We start from the raw sequence: 24,082 nt of genomic DNA on the forward strand, positions 1-24,082 counted from the left end.
GCCACGGCTTAAGTGGGCTTCAAGTGTCCTCACCTGAAGGAGGGCTGGTGGTCTCCGCACCTGCTTCACGGAGCCGGCTGGGATCACGAGAGGCGATCCGTGTTCAATCTCTGGGACATGGACCTGGAACACAGACGTGCTGGCAATCATATTGTAGTAATAAATGCATTGACGTTTCCAGGCCTCCCTGCCCGTTAAGAATAAATAAATTCTTATCTAGCCGGGAGAGCAAGGTCTAGAGGTCAGAAGAAGACAACGTGGTGCTGACTGCCAAGGCAGTCTGTGTGGATTCCAAAGACAGACCGGGTCAGGTGAGTGGGGACAGTTTGTTTTGGGGAAGGGGTGGGCTGGAAGAAAGTAGGGGGAGGGAGAGGACGGAGAACGAGTTGCTAGGCAACGCCTTCACTGCTTGGGAAATTGGGGCTGGGAATCCAGGGGTTCCAGTGTGGTGGGCATCTGAAAGGAGGGGCAGTCCAAAGAGCAATCACTCAACAATGGCCAAGTACTCGTGCTCCTCCTCTTCTCCTTCCTCTTCCTCCTCCTCTTCTCCTTCCTCTTCCTCCTCCTCTTCTCCTTCCTCCTCCTCTTCTCCTTCCTCCTCCTCTTCTCCTCCCCCCCCTCCTCCTTATCATTTTCTTCTTCTTCTTCTTCTTCTTCTTCTTCTTCTTCTTCTTCTTCTTCTTCTTCTTCTCCTTCTCCTTCTCCTTCTCCTTCTCCTTCTCCTTCTCCTTCTCCTTCTCCTTCTCCTTCTCCTTCTTCTGTTTGGGAATGCTTAAGTGACTTTTCAACGTTTGTTACATACTGTTTAATTTTCTTTTTTGAATGAGGATGCTTTGTAATCTGGGTATAACTTGATAATTTAGGATATTGTTTTAAATGGAAGTTCACCACTTAGCTTATTTGGCACAAACTCCTGCATGTGCCTATTTCAGAGAATCTCTGCTAAAAAGCTGGGACCCAAGGGACTGAGCTTGAATGTGTAGGGGGCAGGACAGAAGACACCTGGGGTGCATTTGCTGCCCCAGACTTAGAAGTTTGTCAGCCCAGTTGGCTTTTTTTTTTTTTTTCCAGTTGGCTCTTTTTAATGTGCGCTCTCCCCCTGGTGGCAGTACAATCTGATGTCACTCCTGTTTTTGTAATTTCTCACAAAGGTAAATTCCAACTGGGCTTCAGTTTCAAGATCCCCAAGATAGTAGTTAATGTGAACACACAAGTCCATTATCATTACTTAGGAGGGGGGAAAAAAAGCTTCCTTTCTTTTGGAAAACACATCACCGCAAATGCTAACATTGGGGTCTTTTTTAGATGAACTCCAACATATGGAAACAGGATCTTTCTCTCTCCCTCTCTCCCTCTTTCTCTAAAATTTTTATTTATTTTTGCCAGTCCAGGGGCTTGAACTCAGAGCCTGAGCACTCCTTGAGCTTTCTCAAGGCTAGTGCTCTACCACTTGAGCCACAGCACCACTTCCAGCTTTCTTTGTGTATGTGGTAACCAAGAAATCAAACCCAGGGCTGCGTGCATGCTAGGTAAGCACTATTGCTAGGCCAAACTCTTGACCCTGTTCCAAATACAATGGCACACATCAAATACATTACTATTTACCAGAGACTTTACTGACCCACTAAGTTATTTTAGAACACAAACATATTTTGATTGCCTAACACATTTGGAAAATTGTCAATGGAGCATGTAACCTTTTTAACTTCATTTAGCATCTATGTAATGTTGAACACATAGTAGATGCTATGATTGTTGATTATGGGTAAGATTGTTGGTTGATGAGTAATTGTTGTAGCCATCAAAACACAGACCCTGCAGGCATGAGTGCAAAAAGATGAGCATGAACAGTGTTCAAGCCCCAGTCCTAAAATGCACGTGTACACACACACACACACACACAAACCCTCACTGGAATCCTAATATGAACTTCCACTTAGAGGTGTAGCTCATTGGTAGAACACTTGCCTAGGAGGCACAATGCCCTGACTTTGAACCCCAATAGCATACATGCGCATAAATGCATATGCCTACTACATATATACATACATACGTACATACATACATACATACATACATACATACAGATCAGCTTTATATTTTACAAGTCTGGTGTTTAGGAGCTGCTATAAACATCTTTAAAGGGGCTGGGAGTTTGGCCTAGTGGTAGAGTGCTTGCCTAGCATGCACAAGGACCCAGGTTTGATGCATCAGTACCACATACATAGAAAAAGCCAGAAGTGGTGAAGTGGTACTGTGGCTCATGTGGTAGACCTCTATCCTTGAGAAAGCCCAAGGACAGTGCTCAGGTTCTGAGTTCAAGCCCCAGGACTGGCAAAAAAAAATCCTTAAAGCCAGGGACTGGTGGCTCACACCTGTAACCATAGCTACTTAGGAGGCTGAGATCTAAGGATCAAGGTTCAAAGCCAGCCTGGGCACATAGGACCTGAGACTCTTTATCTCCAACATCTAGATAAAGGGAAGTGGGACTTGGCTCAAAGGTAAGGCGGTAGCCTTGAGCTGAATAACTCAGGGATAGTGTCCAGGCAGAGTCAAGTCCCATGACCCACAAAAAAAATAAATAAATAAAAATCTAATCCGGTTCAGACACAATGCTAAAGTGAAATCTGAAGAATGAAAAGGGTGAGGCGAGGGGATGCACACTAGTATCCTGAGAAAGGAATATGGCCAGTTCAAAGTCTAGCTATTAAAGTGGGAATTTTGTTTTAAAACCCCCCAAAAACATATTTAAGGAATTGAAAGATGAGCCTCAAAACTGGGCCACCTTAGCCCGGAATTTGGCCTAGTGGTAGAGTGCTTGCCTAGCATGCACAAAGACTACTGGGGTTCAATTTCTCAGGACCACATACATAGAAAAGCTGGAAGTGGTACTGTGGCTCAAGTGGTAGAGCCCTAGCCTTGAGGAAAGTGCAATGACAGTGCTCAGGCCCTGAATTCAAGCCCCAGGACTGGCAAAACAAAACTAATCAGAAAACTGGGCCGTCTTGTACTTATACATTAATTTGCTGAATTAAACCCCTTTGTACACATACTTATAATAAAACAAAACCTGGGCCATGATAGGAGAGAACAAAGGGAGACTGAAGCACTTTAGGAACTCTAGAGAAGGGGTAGGTTAAATATGGTGGGGCACTGATGGCTCATGCCTGTAAATCCTTGGTACTCTGGAGACAGAGGACTACTGTCGAAGCCAGCCCAGGCAGAAAAGTTCCCACCAAGTCATCCAGTTAACCAGAAAACCAGAAATGATGCTATGGCTCAAAATGGTAGAGCATTGAGTCAGATATAAAAGGCAGGGACAGCACCTAGGCCTTGAGTTCAAGCCCCAACAACAACAAAAATGGAAAGGTTTGAGGCCAGAAAAGACAGTGAACGGTAAATGATTCTTTTCTGCTTTATTTTAAATATTTAAGGACTCAAATGAAAAGAAAATCTCTACATACTTTGGGTACAAACCATAATCTTCCTATCCATCACAGGTAAGATATATGTAAAACCCAAATTATGTTTACAAAGCAATTTCTTGACTCCTGATTAACATCACAACAGATAAAGTTTAACAACAAACCATAAGTAATGCTACCTTCCTTTAATTTGAAACCAACTAGCTCTAAATTATTCACCTACCTCAAGAATGGACATGTATATAATTCAAAATGATAAAAAACCCAGATCATACAAATGTTATTTTGGAATTTTTTTATTTCATTAAACACAGATTATGTCTAGATTTTAGGATTTAAAGCTATGTCATAGGAAAGGGGAAATCCACATGTGACTCCTATATTTAGAATTGAAGGTATTTTAGGCCATTATCATTTTCTTCACTTTTTTATTTGCTTAACCTTTTCTTTATTTTATTTTTACCAATATGCATGGGTAGTTCTATTACTTTCCTTAGTAATAAAGTACTGTTGTTTGGACAACAGAAACATCACACTCTTCTAGAGAAGGCAAAAATTATTTAGGTGAGAGAACTTCTTGGCAATAGTCTTTTAAAAAATACAAATAAAAGGCTGGGAGAGTAGCCTACTGGTAGAGGGCTTGCCTAGCATGCATGAAGCCCTAGGTTTGATTTCTTGGTACCATATACACAGAAAAAGCTGAAAGTGGTGTTGTGGCTCATGAGGTAGGGCATTAGCCTTGAGCTGAAGAGTTCAGGTACAGCACCCAGACCCAGAGTTCAAGCCCCACTACCAACCAACCAAAATATAAAACAAAAAAACCAACAGAAGGCCAGAAGTGTGACCTAGGGTTGGAGGGATTGCTTAGCACGCATGAAGCCCAGTATTCAATTCCTCCATACCACACAGATGTGGTGCTGTGACTCATATGGTAGGGTACTACCGTTAAGCAAAATAAACTCAGGCCAGTGTCTAGGCCCTGAGTTTAAGCCCCAGGACTGGCAAAATAAATAAATATAAATAAATAAATAAAATACTAATAGAGTCAGGCACCAGTGGCCCACGCCTGTGATCCTAGCTACTCAGGATGCTGAAATATCAGGATCACAGTTTAAAGCCAGCCTGGGTATGGAAGTCCATGAGATTGTTTGTAATGCCAGCAAAATGAATAACTTTTCTAAATATTAAATAGAAAACAGGGGCCGGGAGTTTGGCCTAGTGGTTAAAGTGCTTGCCTAGCATGCATGAAGACCCGGGTTCGATTCCTCGGTACCACATACATAGAAAAAAAAAAAAAAGCCAGAAGTGATGCTGAGGCTCAAGTGGTAGAGCTCTAGCCTTGAGAAAGTCCAAGGACAGTGCTCAGGCCCTGAGCTCAAGCCCAGGACTGGCAAAAAATAAATAAATAAATAAATAGAAAACAGTAGGAGGAACAGCAGTTTCAGCAGTATCAACGACCAATGAGGAATGTTACTTAACAGATTTTTTTTTTTGGCCAGTCTTGGGCATGAGCTCAGGGCCTGAGCACTGTCTTTGGACTTTCTCAAGGCTAGAGCTCTACTGCTTGAGCCACAGCGCCACTTCCAGCTTTTTTCTATATATGTGGTACCAAGAAATCGAATCCGGGTCTTTGTGCATGCTAGGCAAGCACACTACAACTAGGCCAAACTCCCGGCTCCACAGATATTTTTGAGAGGTAATTAAGATTTATTTTGTTGTGAAAATATAGGAGTCAGATGTTTACAACCAATTATAGGTACAACATAATGCTGGTAATGACACGAAAAGTTATTATTTTTTGTCTGTCCAGGGCTTGAGCTCCAGGCCTGAGCACTGACTGTCCCTGGGCTTTCTCAAGGCTAGAGTTCTACCACTTGAGCCACAGCACACTTCTGGCTTTTTCCTATGTATGTAATACGGAGGATTCAAACCCAGGTTTTCATGCATGCTAGGCAAGCACTCTACCACTAGGCAAAACTCCCAGCCCCCAAGTTAATATTTTTTAACGTTAGATGAAGGTTAGGACAGATCTGAGGAGTAAAGACCAGGGGCTGGGACTATGGCTAAGGTAGAGTGCATGCATGAAAGTAATGAAATCTGAATAGTGAAAAGGGGGAGGAAGAAAGACTCAGGGACAGTGCCCAGGTCCTGACTTCAAGCCCCAGGACTGACCAAAAAAGAGTAGAGACTAGGGCAAACTTACTTAAGACAGCATAGACATAACCATTTCTAGATGTTACCAGCTATTTTCAGATGATACTAAAAAAGATATGATTTAAAAAAACTCATTACTTTTACAGAATATTTGGGCGTATGTGTGCTAGTACTAGGGCTTAGAACTCAGGGTCTGTCTAGGTACTGTCCCTCAGCTTTTTCCACTTAAAGCTAGTATTCTACTGCTCAAGCTCAGTTTTTTTTCTGCACGGGCTGGCAAAGAACTGCATTCCTCAGATCCCAGACTTCTGAGTAGCTATGATTACAGATGTGAGCCACTAGCACTTGGACCGAACGTTCTGATATTGTCAGCAATGGTTATGAAATTCAGCCAACACTTTTTCTTTTCTTTTTGCTGGTCCTGGGGAATGAACTAGGATTACAGCCATTGGTACCTTTATTGTTTTTCTTGAGAGATTACAGGTATGTACCACAACACCCAGCTTGAATAATTTTTCTTTTTCTTTACCAGTCCTGGGCTTGAACTCCAGGGCATAAGTACTGTCCTTGGGCTTTCTCAAGGCTAGAGCTCTACCACTTGAGCCACAGCACTACTTCCGGCTTTTTTCCTGTGTAAGTGGTACCAAGGAATCAAACCTGGGTCTTCATGCATGCTAGGCAAGCATTCTACCACTAGGCCAAACTCCCAGCCTTTTAGTATTTTTTAAAGTTATTAACTGTTAGGGCTGTAGCCTTGTGCTGAAGAGCGCAGGCCAAGTTCAAGCCCCATGACCCACAAAAAAAAAAAAAGTTGTTAGGTGGGTGCCAGTGGCTCACACATCTCAGAAGGCTGAGATCTGAGCATCCTAGTTCAAACCCAGCCTGGGCAGAAAAGGCCTCTTATCTCCATTTAACCACTCAAGAGCAGGAAGCAGAGCTGTGGCACTCAAAAGTGGTAAAACACTGCCTTGAGCAAAAGTGCCTTGAGTTTAAGTCTCATGACAAAAGAAAAAAAAGGTTTTAGTAACCATGTGTTTTAGTGCAACATTATTTACAGGGAGAATTGAAGCATTATTTCCTATTCCTTATGCAATAAATTTAAGAAGACGTGACTCTTTAAAAGAAAACAAACATTCTCATTTTGTTGCTTAAAAAATTGTTTTCATTTTAATGATCTGAGTTAGTAACAAATATACAAAATTGTCATTCACATTTCCATACATTGTATTATGGACCAATTGAAAACTCTGGACTACAAATGTAAGTTTCTTTGTATCCTTAACCTCAATTATTGTTACTTACAATAAATGTGATTTGCAAAAACATGCATCTACAAACACAGATGTCCAAAGCTGTGCATGTAAGTTAATACACAACCAATAGTGTACACATTGTTCATATGTGCAGTTATGTGTCAAGTACACCCGACACAGAAGCAGCTTTCCTGGGCTATTATACTCCATCTGAAAAGCATTTTTGTGAAACAGATAGAAATAAAGACTAAAACAAAAATCCTACTTACCAATGCAATAAAACTTACATGACTGAATCAACTTTTGGGAAAGCAGCTTCAATAAACATTGCTGCTGCACTGGTTACAGACATGGGCTCGAATAAAACTGCCTTAAAAATGCATACTGTGAGGCTGATTATAGTTTTAAATGGGATGTTTTGACAACAGTCCTAACGTATGAGCCCACCCATGCAAATTCAGAAATTTAGAATTGTAAAATAATCTGAAAATTTCTAAGCCATTTAAAAATACAATTTCCCCCAGTACTACCAACATTTCCTATGTCATAAGTTCAAAGGAAAGTGAGTAGTTCCTCGTTTACCTTGCTGTGTGATTTCCTAAGGTGATCCAATAAGTGGAAACTGGGACATTATGAAAGTGGCATGGAGGCCTTCTCCTACCACCCATTTGCATTAGCCATGACTACCAACACATAATGACTTTCTACATTAAATTATTTCCAGATAGGTAGGAAATCCAATCTTTCTTAAAAATATTTTCCTCGGTTATAGCAACATGTGCTTTACCTCTTTAAGTCTACTTATAACCTAACAGTATTCCTATGTTATAAATTTCAAATGCCCTGGTAAGGAATGTAATGCTAACCAACTACATTGACATGACTGCATACAAAGAGAACTTGGGTGTAGTCCCACTTTTCTCTAAGGCTTGAGGCTGATGTTCTCCTGTGTGTTATGGAACAAGTAAGATGGATGGCGCATCTAAACAACAGGGTCTGTTTCTCTGAGTCAGAGTTATAGGACTTGGCCTCCCATATCATGAAAATGTGTGTTTTGCTAACACAAATAAAATTGTAAACACTTCTGAGGACAAGTGCAGTTCAAAAGGAAAGGGATTATTTTCCATGGGAAATAAGAGTAAAATTGAAGGATACATTGTTATCCATGGCGCTTAAAAGTTTAGGCATCTACTTCAAGTTATCAAAAATGCATGATGAGTCTTAAAAATACTTAAACCACCTATTCTGCAAGGTAAGCCAGGGAAGATGTACAGCACTATGTTGGGAAATGTAGCTTCCTACTCTGTACTTTGGAAGCCAAATCTAAGTAAGAAGAAAGAAATATGGCTGATTCCTGCTCTTCTCCATATGTGAAATTAATTTTATGATTCTTCCACTGTGCATATTCTCTGAATCTTTCATATGAGTTAGGCAAAACCAATCTAATACATTACTTTTGTTTTTATAAAATAAGTTAAAAAAAAAAACTTTCAGCTAGGTGTGGTGGCTCACACCTGTAATCCTAGCTGTTCAGGAGGCTGAGATCTGAGGATCAAGGTTCAAAGTCAGCCTGGGCACAAAAGAACCTGAGACTCTTTATCTTCAATTAACCTCTAGAAAACAGAAAGTGGGGCTTGGCTCGAGGTTAAGGAGGTAGCCTTGAGCTGAAGAGCTCAGGGACAGCACCCAGGCCAAGTTCAAGTCCCATGACCCATCAAAAGAGAGAGAGAGAAAAAAAAAAAACTTTAAAAAGCGGAACATTTGAACCATTAAGAATAACTTTCATTATTGAATACTTTGTTTAATGGCAGGAATAAGCATTAAGAATTATTGCTTTCAATAAAATAACCTTCAGAAATAAATATGTAAGCTTAATTCCAATATTCATTTTCTCCTGTGCTGCGATGTTTTTATTCCCCAGGTGGCATATTAACTTCAATTATTTACCAATTTCAGTTGGCCTGCTAACTCAATATCAAGACACTAGAAATATCCACATAAGCATGTCTTATTTGGGCACTGGACAGTAACGCTGTTTTCTTGATAGGACTTAAGGCACTAAATGGTGGTAAAACAAACAAAAGTATGATGACTAACAATTTCTTCGACTTCTAAAACAGGAGATAATTTAGAATGACACTAGTAAATCTTTTTCACAAACAAATAAGGCATCCTGTTTGGCAAATGCAAATGAAATATAAGGTCTTGTTGAACCAGTACGTTCACTGTCTCAGCTAAGCTACTTGGAACACTAGCTATTTAAACTTAAGAAAGCTATGATAGTGTGTATATATAAAGGTTGAAAAGGCACCAAAAGGAGAATTCCATTTCCAGTTCTAAGTCAGGGAAGCTGTTTGTAACACTGCTTATTATCTGATTACTAGTTTTGTATTTCAACTTATATCACAATAGATTTTTTTACTTTGACAAATCAGTTTAATCAAGTGCTAATTTACTAAGAAATTTATGGAAATGAATTAGGAAAATTGCTACAGTGTCTAACACAGCCCCATTTATAAAGCTAAACTAATTCTAGCACTGAGTGCACATTGTGGATAACACTGGAACAAATCTGCATGATCAAAAAATGATTACCTCGAGAGAATTCACAATAGATATCTGACAGATGACTAAATAGGATTTACTGAAAAGGATGAATATAGATATAGAGGCATAATTATAAGCACAGCATTTTCCTTGTGAAAAATACAACTATCAGTAAAATAAAATGTACAACTGAAAATCTTCCAAAGGAAACAACACAGTATAAATGAAAATACTTTTCTTTGTGATAGGGAAAATAGTATGTCACTGTTTTTCATCACAATATAATTTGACACAAAAAGCAGTCTAAGAATTGCACCAATTCCACATCCAGTTTCCTGAACATGTTAAAAGGAGTCTGTAAAACAGAATGCAGTTTCAGAATTTTATATTTTAAATTGATGATATTCTCACACAAGGATGTCATAACATACCAGATCTGTTTACATAATTTACAACACTTTCGTTTTGTGGACCAAGTAGAGGTGATTCTGCCATCTCTCCTTCTGACCTTTAATTAGTCAGGAGGCTAAAAAAATCAAATTAAGTGTTATCTCTCTAGCAATAAAAATTATATTTAGTGCATGCTTCATTTGTTAAAAAAAAATCTCTGAAAATAAAACTCAGGTACCCAATGGTCTGCAAAATAAAAATCACTCATTAGGATAAAAATGTGGTGGGATTAAGGTTATGTCTAAGGACTGACATCTGCGGCAGCACCCCTGTCTTTAGCAGAAGTCCCGGTGGAAGGTCCCCTGTCGAAGCTGTGATGTCCCCCTCCGCCATTTCATTAGTGCTATAAAAATGGTGGGGCGTATGTGAAACTGTTAGGAACATTTCTGTTGTACATGATTTAGAAGTTCTCCAAATTTTTCAAATAGGTCCTCCACCCATTTTGCATTTTTCATACAAAGTTGAACAATTTCCTCCTGCCCTAAATCTTCATTTCTTTTCTGCACAGAAGAAATCTAAAATAAAGAAAATTGACGTTACTTATATATGCCACTTTATGTTTAGCCTTTCACAAAACCCTTCACTCTTCTGTCTTAATGTAAGAATTTATTAATTCACCTATATGTATCATTTTTCCCCTTTCCATATTCCTACCCATAAAGAATGATTAGTTCAGATAAATTTAACAAGTCTGTTCCCATTATTATTGGATCTTTGATAGCACAGAAGGCTTTAGCAATGACTCAAACTTCCTTAATTTCTTCCAATTGTGTTAAAACCAAATGACTACTGATATCAATTCTGCATCTCAAAGCAGAGTAAAAATTGAGAGTTTGCATTCACATCTTTGCTTCTCCTTTGCTAGAGATTACATTGATGAAAATCCAACTGTTGTTTAATATACATCACAAATAGTTTGGGTTAACGTTAACCAATAATAATGAAATTAATACCCCTGTCATAATTAAAAACTGACAGGGCTGGGAGTTTGGCCTACTGGTAGAGTGCTTGCCTAACATGCATAAAAACCTGGGTTCAATTCCTCAGTGCCACATAATTAGAAAAGGTCGGAAGTAGTGTGGTGGCTCAAGTGGTAGAGTGCTAGCCTTGAGCAAAAAGTATCCAAGGACAGTCAGTGCCCAGGTCCCTGAGTTCAAGCCCCAAGACTGGCAAAGACATATATCTTAAACTATAAAACCCCATTTTTCTACAAATAAGTAAGATGAGGCCATTTCTAGTAAAGACAGCAAGAGGTCAAACCCCTGGGGAAAAAAATGCAACATAGTGCCATTTATTATGGTACTGTAAATCAAGTTCTAGAAATAGAACATCACTAGTTTGAGCTCGAGGTAGTAAGTAGTAAGGCTGAAAAATCTGAGCCAAAACACTGTTCAGAAATGCAAAATAGCCGGGAGTTTGGCTTAGTGGTAGAATGCTTGCCTAGCAGGCACAAAATACCCAGGTTCGATTCCTCGGTACCACATACATACAAAAAGCCGGTAGTGGTACTGTAGCTCAAGTGGTAGAGCTCTACCCTTGAGAAAGCCCAAGAACAGTGCTCAGGCCCTGAGTTCAAGCCCCAGGACTGGCAAAAAACAAAACAAAACAAAATAATGTAGCACTTACCGAAGAATATGGCAAAATACACACATTTCAGAATTCTTTCTAAAGCAAAATTGCTAGAGCATCTTCAATATTAAAGGAAAAAAAGGCATTCTTTTTTTAAGTAAATGAAAAGAAATTACCTCATTCTTACATATCAGATACACATGATATTTATAATGATGGAGTGAATGATATAAAGAATATAACTGTATTTTCTCTGGATCAACAGCAAACTCCTATAAAAAGAAAAAAAATGTTTATAGATATTTTTCACGGGATATCTAAAAATATACCTTAGGAAAATTTCTGGTCAAAAGACTCATCAATCACAAAAATGATTTACAGCGTTAGGTATCAGGATATATCAATAAGCACAAAAGTTTACTAAGAGTTTAAATATATATATATTTTGTTTATTTTATTTTTGTATTAAGGCTTCAGCTCTAGGCTTGCATGCTATCTTTGAGCTTCTGTCATCAAAGCTAATGTTCTACCACTCTGAGCCACAGCGGCACTTCTGGCTTTTAGTGTGGCTAACTGAAGATAAAAGTGTCTCACAGATTTTCCTGCTTGGATTGGCTTCAAATCTCAACCCTCAGATCTCAGCTTTCTAGGTAGTGAGGTTTACAGGCATGAGCCATCAGCACCCAGCTGTTTCTATGTTCTTTCTGAGAGAAGGTTCCATTACTTGTCTGCCGGTCTCAAATTCTGCCCAAAGTAAGTGGCACTACCAAGGTCAGCTATACCATACATTTAGACATTTTTGAATGTGTTTCTATAAAATAGTCTTTTAAAACTTATATAGGTAAAAGCTAGATTTTATTAAGGTGAAGTGATTAGGAGTGGTATCACATGCCCAAAGGAGGCTGAGGATATATGTACACAAGTTCTAAAATTTATTGCTGATGTGGAGTTATTATGCTGACAGACTTTCCAAAGTCTATAAAAATTTATACTACATGTGAAGGTGAACACATACTAGTTTAGTCATTTTCCAGATAGGAAGACAATATTGAATCCTGTCAAGTGTTCATATAATCTCCTATATGCACATGTATCCAACAACAAAGCTACAAACAGGTCATGAGTAAGTTAGCTATTTCACTATTTGTACATATTTCAAAAACAGGCTATACATGATTGACTAGTATAATTTTATTTGCCAATTAAAAATTAAAAAACTAGCCAGGTGGGTCACCCCTGTAATCCTAGTTACTCAGGAGGCTGAGATCTGAGGATTGAGGTGGCTCAAGGAGTAGGGTGGTAGCTTTGAGCTAAAGAACTCAGGGACAGTGCCTGCCCAGAGTTCAAGTCCTGCGACTAACCAAAAGTAAATAAAATGCACTCTACCACTTGAGCCACAGTAGCCCTTCTGGCCTTTTCTATGTATGGGGTACCTAGGAATCGAACCCAGATTTTCATGCATCGCTAGGCAAGCATTCTATCACTAGGCCAAACTCCCAACTACCTGATCAGAAGGAGTTTTTTTTTGTTTGTTTTTTGGTCAGTAGTGGGGCTTGAACTCTGGGCCTAAGTGCTGTCTTTGAGCTGATCAGCTCAAGGCTAATGGTCTACCACTTTGAGCCACAACACCAAGCACTTACTAATACAAGGTTATTAATGCTAAGGATAGGAGGAAAAAAAATCAAACATGGAGTCCCTGTTCATCAGGCCAGAAATACTCTATCAAAAAAGCTTCCCCACTTAACAGCATAATGAAAACATTTGCATTTTCAGTGGTTTAGACAGGAATTATAACAACTGTAAAAGTTATACTGTCATTAAGTAATATATACTTACTTGTGCAGATTTGGTGGTTGTTTTAGAAGTTCTTAGAGTTTTCTTATTATAAGCTTTGCCATTCATTTTTATTTTAGAAACAGCAGATCCTCCACTTTTTGCTTTAGATTCTCGAGTAATTATTGTTAGTTCAGGAAAACTTTCCAAAGCAGTCTTTAATAAAACAATAAAACATAATAACTGAGATCAGAAGAAACTAAAACTTCCACCTTCCCAAACTACTTACACACACACACAGAGGGGATACTGGTGTGATCTAATAAATATATACATGACAAATTCTTTGCATCTTCTCATCAAATATGGGCTGTATTTCCCCATTTCATGAACCAAGGCAACAGCACCCTGCACTGAAGGAACTTGAGTCTGTCCCAGTAATGGCTCTCTGGCTTCAGACTAGGAGATATATATAAGGACCACACGTATTTCTTTAAAGTTTAGTCACTTAAATATGGCTAATGCTCTCAAACAGCCATGTCTACTGTAACGAAGCCATCTGTCAGTCAGGTGCTGGTGGCTCACATGCCTACAATCCTAGGTACTCAGGAGGCTGAGATCTGAGGATGTGGTTCAAAGCCAGCCAGGGCTAACAGTGCATGAAACATTATCTCCAATTAACCCCCAGAAAACTGGAAGTGGTGCCATGGCTCCAAGTGGTAGAGCGCTAGCCTTGAGCTGAAGAGCTCAGGGACAGCACCCAGGCCCAGAGTTCAAGCTCCATGACTGACCCACGACCCCCCCATCCCTCTGTCCCCCCAAAAAGTCTTATTACAAATCTTTTTTCGGGGGGCAATAGTGATGATGGTTCTGGGGCTTAAACTCGAGGCTAGGATACCATATTTGTTTTCATGCTAATAATCTCAAAATTCAGGATTTTTTTGTTGGCCACTTCTGGGGACTGAATTCAGGGTCTGAGCACTGTCCTTGGGCTTTCTCAAGGTTAGCACTCTACCACTTGAGCCACATCACCACTTCTGGCATTTTCTATGTATGTGGTACAAAGGAATTGAACCCAGGTCTTTGTACATGTTAGGCAAGCACTCTACCACTAGGCCAAACTCCAGGCCCCAGGATGGTTTTAATGCAAGGCAAGCCTAAGCATTATAATCAGTCTATCTCAAAACAAATAATCAAATTGAAGCCAGTGGCTTATGGCTGTAATCTTAGCTACTCAGGAGGCTGAGATTTGAGGATCCTGGCTCAAACTCAGCATGGGCAGGAAAATCCATGAGACTGTTATCTGCAATTACCTACCAAAAAAACAGAAGTGGTGGCCCAAAGTAGTAGAGTGCTGGCCTTACCACCAACCAAGGGTTGGTTGGGAAGAGAAAGTGGGAGAAAAAACAGTAGGGGTAACAATGTCCAACAAGAAAATGTACTCATTACATTACATATGTAACTGTAACCCCTCTGCATATAACTCTGACAATAACATTAACTATAAAAAAGAAAAAATAAGCTGGGCACCAGTGGTTCAAGCCTATAATCCTAGCTATTCAGGAGGCTGAGTTCTGAGGATCACAGTTCAAAGCCAGCCTGGTCACAAAAGTCTATGAGACTCTTAACTCCAATTAACTACCAGAAAACTGGAAGTAGCGCTGTGGCTTAAAGTGGTAGAGCGCTTGCCTTGAGCTGAAGAGCTCAGGGACAGCATTCACGCTCAGAGTTCAAGCCCTAGGACCGATTAAAAAAAGAAAATCCAAAAGCACTCATAATGAAGAAAAAACAGATTTCTTTGTAAAGTAGTAATTTTGTAAAAGTGAGGACTCTCATTTCGCTAACAAATACCTTAAATGATTGGTCCAAATGAAGATTCAAAAGAAGTCTTTTTCGGTTGTCATTTAGCATGCCATCTATTTTTTTCATATGAGGTAAAAGAAGCTCATCTGAAATAACATAAAATTTACTTTTTTAGGTAAACTAGCAACATAAATATTAAAAATCCAAACTTTAGGTTTTATGACACTATATAAGCGAAGTACTGTTTAGTATGATGGGATGTGCTTTGCAAGTCTTGACTTTTAGCTCAAGTATAATCAACTAACCACATTTTTTTTTTAATCAAACAAGAACAATGGACAGCAATGCCTAATATTTCCTAATCTCATTTATCATCTGAATAAAAATAATAATAGTTTTGTAAAATACAACTTGTCGAGCATTATAAATTTAAAAAAATACTATGACTGAGACATAGTCTCACTGAAATTAAACTTAGGAGCTTATACTTGAGAGTCAAACACTGTGACACTGAGCTACATTCCTACATCTACCCCAAGATATTCTTAATTCTTTGTCATTTTAAGCAAAGAAAAAGTAGGGGAGGAAAAAGATTCAAAACCCAGTATCAAGCATTTCGGGGATCAGGAGCATGTATATTCTATATTAGCCTGGACAAAAAGAAAGTCTATGAAGTTCTATTTCAATAGGAAAAGCTGAGCTTAGTGGTACATACCTGTCACTCCAGTTACAAAAGACTTCAGTCTAGGTGTATACCCAAGCAGAAATCAAAACTATCTTAAAGAGGCTGGGGGCATGGCCTAGTGGTAGAGGGTTTGCCTAGCATGCATGAAGCCCTGGGTTTGATTTCTTGGTACCACATACACAGAAAAATCCAAAAGTGGTGCTGTGGCTCAAGAGGTAAGAGTGCTAGCCTTGAAAAAGCCCAAGAACAGTGCCCAGGCACTGAGTTCAAGCACCAGGACTGGAAAAAAAAAAATCAACCATTTCAAAAAACAGTACAAAAAAGGACTACATGCATAGCTTAATAAGAATGTCTGCCTAGCAACTGTGAGGCTCTTGAGTTTAAACCCTATCTTCCATCTCCAAAAACCCCCCAAACTCTAATGTTAAAAAAATACGAGTCACAACAGAAAGGGGAAACTAGGGCTGGGAATGTGGCTTAGTGGTAGAGTGCTGACCTAGTTTCCTGGTATCCTGGGTTTGATTCCTCAGGACCACATGAACAGAAAAAGCTAGATATGGTGCTGTTGCTCAAGTGGTAGGGCACTACCCCTGAGAAAAAGAAGTTCAGGCCAGTACCCAGACCCAGGACTGCCCCCCCCAAAAAGGGGGGGAGGAGAGAAGGAAATTTGAAACCTTTTTGCTTTATTACTTCTCTGAACTTAAGTAGGCAGGCAGGCGGGGTGGGGGGGACACAGAGAATTTTGGAATATGCCTACACAGAATGGCCACTATATGATATACATTTTATGATGCAAGGAATTTTGGTTTAGGGCTGGGAATGTGGCATAGTGGTAGAGTGCTTGCTAGCATGCATGAATCTCTGGGTTCAAATTCCTCAGTACCACATAAATAAAGTTGGAAGTAACACTGTGGTTCAAGTGATAAAGAGTGCTAGAATGGCTCAAGGGAGAGAATTCCCATACTTAGCAAGCATGAGGCCCTGAGTTCAATCCCCAGCATCAATCAAATAAATAAACATTACAGAGAAGAGTAAAAATACTAAGCCATATAACCAATTTGTTGTTCAGAGTCCCATGTATACTAATTAATTATTCTACCAATGAGGTACAGTGTCTCTCTCTCTCTCTCTCTCTCTCTCTCTCTCTCTCTCTCTCTCTCTCTCTCTCTCTCTCTCTCTCTCTCTCTCTCTCTCTCTCTCTTGGTCAGATGTGGGGCTTGAACTCTGGCCCTGGGTGTTGTCTCTGAGCACTTCAGCTCAAGGCTACTACTCTACCCTTTGAGCCACAGTACTACTTCCTCTTCCTCTCTTGCCCCCTCCCTCCCCCTCTTGGCTCTCTTTTGTTGCTAATTCTGGGGCTTGAACTCAGGGTCTTTGTACTGCCCCTGAGATTTCTCAAGGCTAGCATTCAATCACTTGAGCCACAGCACCACTTCAGCTTTTTCTAAGTGTATGGTACTAAGGAATTAAACCCAGGGCTTCTTGCACGCTAGGCAAGCACTCTACCACTAGGCCATGCTCCTGGTCTCTCAGTCTCACTAGATTGGTTTAATGCCAACTGATTAGAAAATATTTTTTCTGCAAACTTTACTAAAGACACAAGTAAACAATCTTTATGCTTAGTATTACTGGGCTCAGCTTTGCAATTTTTAGAAAACAGAATATACTGTCATACAGTGTCTCCATGTTAATATAGACAGTAAAATATTAATGAAGATGATATAATTCCATAGTTGAGATAAACAAGTGAATAATTGCCCAATTTTCCTGTAAGTAGTAAGCAATAAAATGCATTTAATATAAAGCTGCTCTAAAATTCAGACAATACATAACAAGCTATGACTATTTTCCAGAATTAAAACATACACCTAACTTAAGAGTGCATACTACACAAACTGTAACATATAAAAACACATAGCTAGCAGGAAGAAATTTACAAAAAAGTCTGAAAGCAAAGCACTAAGAACATATTAGTCAGCAGACTGTACCATTGCTTTTCTCTAAGGCTTGCATCGTGTCAGGATCCAGAGCAATGCTAACAAGCAATTCCATGTAACTCTTAAAAGTTTCCTTCATTGCTCTTGTGTTCAAAAAACGAGTGACAAAGGGAGCTGGAGGATCAAAGTCTAGGATGGAGAAGAGATGAAATATTAAAATTTTCTTTCTTGACAAGTTTAACTTTCTTTATAACAGAAACCTAAAAGCAAGTAAAAACTTCTGATAAGATTTCTACTAGTTCAAGACTTCCTCAGAACACCCAGGTGTGTGAGAGTCTCTAAAAGCTCTTTTGCACAAGAGTCATGGAAAAGATTTGGAAAAGCAAACAAAAGCCAGATCACTAGACAATTTTTGGTGGTGGTGGTGGTGGTGGGAAGAGTGGTATTAAAGCTTGAACATTATTTCCTAGGTGATTTCTGAGGTCTCATACCAGCCTAGCATCTGAATACAGGACCATGAAGGAACCCAGGCTACAGAAAACTATTGCTTGATCATGACTGACACTATAGTCCTGACTGTTTCCCTGTGTGTAGTTAGTAAAGAAAACATAAACCATGAATCCATGCAGTCATCTCTCCTTTTTTAATTCCTAAATTTAAAATTACTATAAAATTCTAGAGCATATTTGTTTAATTTTGGAATTCTAGCATTCATAGAACAGAAGCAGAAAAATCAAAGTTCAAGGACAACTTAGGTACAAGACCTTGTCTCAAAACACCAAAACTTAAAAAAAAAAATGGCATAGAGTATTACTGAAAAAAGTTACATAAATTTTGAAAACATACTAAGTCAATGAAGCTAGACACAAAAGGACATAAAAAAGGCCAAAAAAATATCATAAATTTCACCCACATAAAGTATCTAGAGGGGCCGGGAGTTTGGCCTAGTAGTTAAAGTGCTTGCCTAGCATACATGAAGACCCGGGTTCGATTCCTCAGTACTACATAGATAGAAAAAAGCCGGAAGTGGTGCTGAGGCTCAAGTGGTAGAGCTCTAGCCTTGAGAAAGTCCAAGGACAGTGCTCAGGCCCTGAGCTCAAGCACAGGACTGGCAAAAATAAATAAATAAATAAATAAATAAAGTATCTAGAACCCTCAGTACTTTTGGTGACTGCAAATGCAAATGTCCCAAAAGAAGTTTGAAAGTCAACATCATATAAATTTACTATTACAGTTACATGACTTCTTAAAAGTATTAAAAAAGCCCAAGCGTCAGTGTCTCACACCTCTAATCCTAGCTATTCAGGGGGCTGAGATCTGAGAACGCCAGAGTGGGCAGGAAAGTCTGATCTCTAAAATTAAGCACCCCCCCCCCAAAAAAAAAGAAAAGAAAGAGCTGGAAGTGGAGATCAAGTGGAAGAGTGCTATGCCTTGAGCAAAGAAGCTCAGAGACAGAGCCTGGTTGAGTTCAAGCTCTAGTACATCACAATAAACAAAAACCTACTAAGGATGTGTGCTTAAATACTAGTGACACCTAGTGGCCACTTAAGTTTACCAACACAAGAAATTTTAACTTTTTTGCCAGTCCTGGGGCTTGAATTCGGCCTGAGCATTGTCCTTGGGCTTTTTCCTCAAGGTTAGCACTCTGCCACTTGAGCCACAACACCACTCCGGCTTTTCTATGTATGTAGTACCAAGGAATCAAACCCAGGTTTTCGTGCATGCTAGGCAAGCATTCTATCACTAGACCAAACTCTCGGTCCCAAATTTTAGCTTTTTTAATGGTCTGTCAGGGGACTTCAACTCTGAGCCTGAGCACTGTCCTTGGGCTTTCTCAAGCTCTACCACTTGAGCCACAGTGCCACTTGCACTTTTCTGGTGATTAATTGGAGATGAGTCTCACAGAGTTTTCTTCCCTGGATGGCTTTGAACCACAATCCTCAAATCTCAGCCCACTGAGTAGCTAGGATTATAGATTCAAGCCACCAGCACTCAGCTTTTTTTTTTTTGGTTTTATTTTTTTATTGTAATGTATAGAGGGATCACAGTTACATTCGCCAGGCAGAGGGTACATCACTTCTCACACATCAACACCCCCTCATGTTTTTGTCCCCATTTTCCCCCAGCACTCAGCTTTTCAACCACTTTTGTTTTGGCTAGTCCTGGGGCTTGAACGCAGGGCCTGAGCACTGTCCTTGGGCTTTCTCAAGGCTAGAGCTCTACCACTTGAGCCACAGCACCATTTCTAGCTTTTTCTGTGTATGTGGTACTGAGGAATCAAACCTTGGTCTTTGTGCATGCTAGGCAAGCACTCTACCACTGGGCTAAATTCCTGGCCCTTCAATTTTTTTTTTTTTTTTTTGCCAGTCCTGGGCTTGAGCTCAGGGCCTGAGCACTGTCCTTGGACTTTCTCAAGGCTAGAGCTCTACCACTTGAGCCTCAGCACCACTTCCAGCTTTTTTCTATGTATGTGGTACCGAGGAATCGAACCCGGGTCTTCATGCATGCTAGGCAAGCACTTTAACCACTAGGCCAAACTCCCGGCCCTTCAATTTTTTTTTTAAACCAGTCCTGCGGCTTGAACTCAGGGCCTGAGCACTGTCCTTGGCCTTTTTCCTCAAGGCTAACACTCTGCCACTGAAGCCACAGCACCATTTCTGGCTTTTTCTATGTATGTAATGCACAGGAATTGAACCTGGGTCTTCGTGCATGCTCGGTAAGACTGTACACTAGGCCCCCTTCAACAATTTTTTTTTTTTTTTTTGCCAGTCCTGGGCTTGGGCTCAGGGCCTGAGCAATGTCCTTGGACTTTCTCAAGGCTTAGCGCTCTACCACTTGAGCCTCAGCACCACTTCCAGCTTTTTTCAATGTATGTGGTACCAAGGAATCAAACCCGGGTCTTTGTGCATGCTAGGCAAGCACTCTACCACTAGGCCAAACTCCCGGCCCCCTTCAACAATTTTTAAGAGCAAAGAACTACTATGGTCAAAAGGTTTTGGTAATTGCTGATTTATTTCTACCTCACTTTATTAAAAATGGGGTTATCTGGGCTGGTATAGTGGTAGAGTACATGCATGAAGACCTCAATTCCTCAGTACCACACACATAGAAAAAAGATGGAAATAGTGCTATGGCTCAAGTGGTACCGCTCTAGCCTTGAGAAGGTCCAAGGACAGAGTTCAGGCCCTGAGGTCAAGCCCCAGGACTGGCCAAAAAAAAAAAAAAAAAATAGGGTTATCTAACTTGCTCATGAGTTCATGACTGGTAAGACAGTAGTATGCATTTTAGAGCAAATTATTACAAACCATACTATATTAATTATACTGTAAAGTTGCTACTTTGTAGATTTGTAGCTCTTTTATTTTGGCATAAACACAGACTCACCAGTTTAGAACGCGAGAATTCTTAGTAGTCATCTCACCAAACCTTTTCCTATTCATTAGAGGTACTTCACATTACTGATGCTCTAATTCACAAATGTAAATCCTGATTTTTCTATTTTATAACTCTTCATCAGTAGATGTACTGTTTTCACAAAAGCACAGCACAACACTGAAGGGATAAATCCAGTGGAAATATGAATCAATTCTGAACTGGAACCACCATTGACCATCTCCAGTCTCGTAACCTGCCAGAGGTGTTGGTTTCATGGAAAACTCACCCCCATCATCGCTACTGCTAGAATGGACCTCAGGAGATGAGTCAGATTGTGAGGATGAAAATTCTTCTTTCCATTTCTTCCGTTTCTTTGGTGGTGGCTCAGCCTTTATTTTTAGCTGTTTAACTTTGGGTTTCATTGAAGGGGCTTTTGAAGTTGTAGTCGTTTTTGATATGGGAGGATCTGAAGTTTTATTGCTATTATTTGGCTTAGCCTGAACAGTTCTGCAATGTTACAAGCAAATTCAATTAACACATTTGAATCTTATAAGATTAAAACAAAGGGGGTGGGAAGAAGGGAAATGGGGACAAAAACATGAGAAAGGGTAGCAATGTTTGTGAAGTAATGCACCTACTATCTGGTGAATATAATGTAACTTCTACAAATTACAATAAAATATATTTTTAAAAAGATTAAAACAAATTAGAAAAAATTATAATCACAGAGATTATTTAAATATCCTCACCAATGTTCTCAGAATAAATCCAAATCCTATATCTCAACAGTGATTCCCATAATGTTTTCTTGAAATACATCCTTTAAGAAATGGCAATCAATGTTCAGTTATCAAAGGGCTAACAGTTCAAATATGCGATACAAAGGGAAGGCACAGAAAGGAAAGGAGGGAGGGTGAACAAATGCAATCATGGTATCCCATATGTATTATATAGACAATGAACTATGCAACTTGTGGTAGGGATGAGGGTGGTGGTGGGGTGGGGGGTGGGATGTGTGAGTGTGAGGGGAAAACAACTGAAAGAAAGAAAAGCACAGAGTGTCCAAAAGAGAAATGTACTCATTACCTGAACTGTACCACTATAATAATAAAGTTGGGGGCCAGGAGTTTTTGACCTAGTGGTAGAGTGCTTGCCTGGCATGCATGAAGACCTGGGTTTGATTCCTTGGTACCACATACATAGAAAAAAGCCGGAAGTGGTACTAAGGCTCAAGTGGTAGAGCTCTAGCCTTGAGAAAGCCCAAGGGCTCAGGCCCTGAACTCAAGCCCAGGACTGGCCAAAAAAAAAAAAAAAAAGTTGTATTAACAAAGAAAAAAATACCTGATAGTTTGTGAAGGCTTGCTTCTTGGCTTTTTAGAACATACTCTGACATATTCTTTTTTGTTTGCATTTTCAATGAATTTCACGTATATCCTTTTGTATTTAGTCTTTGCATCTCCAAAATATCCAAGGTACTAAGGAAAGAAATACTGAATTACATAATTATACAGTTTTTACCTAATTATTGAAGTCCTGTATGTGTTATATAATTAATAGTTATATACATAATTGCTTCCGTGCTGGGAACCAAACCCAGAGCCTGTAGATGCTAAACAGGTGCTCCACTACTGAGCTATGTCTTTAGTACTCTATGTTCATTCTTGACTGTAAACCAGCCCATCCTGGTTATACAAGCAATGATACCTGGCTATTGAACAGCTATGTAAGAATAAAAGAATATCAGTCTTCTGATAAAATAAGGATATTTGTTAGAGTAACTAATATGAAAGCATCTAAATATCTAAAATTTTGAGACTAACACTAGCCTCTCCCTCTCCCTCTCCCTCCCCCCCCCTCTCTCTCTCACACACACACACACACACACACACACACACACACACACACAAGTATATGCATGTGTGTTAACCAACAGTATGAAGTCCTTTACATTTTAAATAGTGGGGTTTATTTGCTATTACATCATACAATCAGCATCACATATTACACAGGTCAAAATTTATGCTACTTTAAGTAATAAACAATACAAAATGTATTAAAATCCAAATTGTTCTTTATTTTTCCCAGGCTCAGTATAAAAATATAGAAAGGTTAGTTAAAGCAAACATTTTAGGGCTGGGGACATGACTTGAGTCATGCCTAACGAGTAAAAGGCCCTCAGTTCAAACCACAACATCAACAAAACAAAACGCATTTTACTTACACTATTTGTAGCAGCAAATTCTCTTTGCCCATCTCGAATTTCGGGAACAAATTTCTGCAATAAAGCTTTTTGTACTTTCCAAATAGCTGGAGGTTCTTTTCCTATCTTTAAAGCTTCCTATAGTAAATAGAATAATTAATGATACTTACAAAAAGTATTAACATATTTCATACTTATAGAATACCTATAAGCCCCACAACTGACAAAAAAAAAAAAAAAAAAAAAAAAAAACCCGAAAATAGGCCTTCATACCCAGTAAGACCAAAAGACGATATTCTTAGGAGAGGAACAAAAAGCCTATGTGCATCTGATCACACAAAGTAATATTTACCAAAATTAACTCCAGCAAATGAAAACAAGAGTTTTTTTTTTCTTTTTTGCTGCTTTTGTTTTCTTTTCTTTTTGTTCTGTATGCTCATTTATGTCTCCGGGAGTGTTAAGGGGAGGCACAGAGGTAGAGGGACAAAGGGAGAACAAATGCAGCAGTGGTACTTACTGGCCACTCTGATGGAAATGAACAGGTTATAGGTGGGAATGGGAAGGAAAAACTGGGAGAGAGCAAGTGAAGAGGTTACATTGTCCAAAAAGAAATATGCTTTTTTTTAACCTGGCTTATGTAACTATAACCCCTTTCTAATCTGAAAATATATTATCTTCAGAAAAGGTAAATTAGATTGTTAAGTAATAGTTCTGATATTTTCATTAAACTCAGGGCTTCATGCATGCTACACAGGTATTCTACCACTGGAGCTACTCTGCCAGTTCCAAAGATAGTCTTGCCCAAGATTCACCTATTTATGCTTAACTTCCCTGAATGGTTTAGATGACAGGTATAAATCACAGTACCTAGCCACTGGTGGAGAGGAGTCTTGTGTATTTACTTTTGGACT

At 39.4% G+C, this 24,082-nt stretch overlaps 1 protein-coding gene across 2 annotated transcripts in view; it reads right to left on the reverse strand.

The window, feature by feature from the left end:
- Positions 1–6,401: 6,401 nt before the first annotated feature.
- The window catches only part of Qser1 (glutamine and serine rich 1), a 54,653-nt gene continuing 36,972 nt past the window's right edge, over positions 6,402–24,082 (reverse strand). For both annotated transcript variants that reach the window (XM_090347925.1, XM_090347926.1), the window contains exons 6-13: positions 23,193–23,309; positions 22,313–22,446; positions 21,258–21,478; positions 17,648–17,785; positions 15,023–15,120; positions 13,235–13,387; positions 11,575–11,670; positions 6,402–10,344 (exon numbers count right to left, since the gene is read on the reverse strand). In XM_090347925.1, the coding sequence (XP_090204051.1) occupies positions 10,204–10,344; positions 11,575–11,670; positions 13,235–13,387; positions 15,023–15,120; positions 17,648–17,785; positions 21,258–21,478; positions 22,313–22,446; positions 23,193–23,309 (1,098 nt within the window). In that variant the 3' untranslated portion in view covers positions 6,402–10,203. The remainder of the gene's footprint in view (positions 10,345–11,574; positions 11,671–13,234; positions 13,388–15,022; positions 15,121–17,647; positions 17,786–21,257; positions 21,479–22,312; positions 22,447–23,192; positions 23,310–24,082) is intronic.

The sequence above is a fragment of the Megascapheus bottae genome, chromosome 16, assembly GCF_031878675.1.
Source record: "Megascapheus bottae isolate mThoBot1 chromosome 16, mThoBot2.hap1, whole genome shotgun sequence".
Classification (NCBI taxonomy): domain Eukaryota; kingdom Metazoa; phylum Chordata; class Mammalia; order Rodentia; family Geomyidae; genus Megascapheus; species Megascapheus bottae.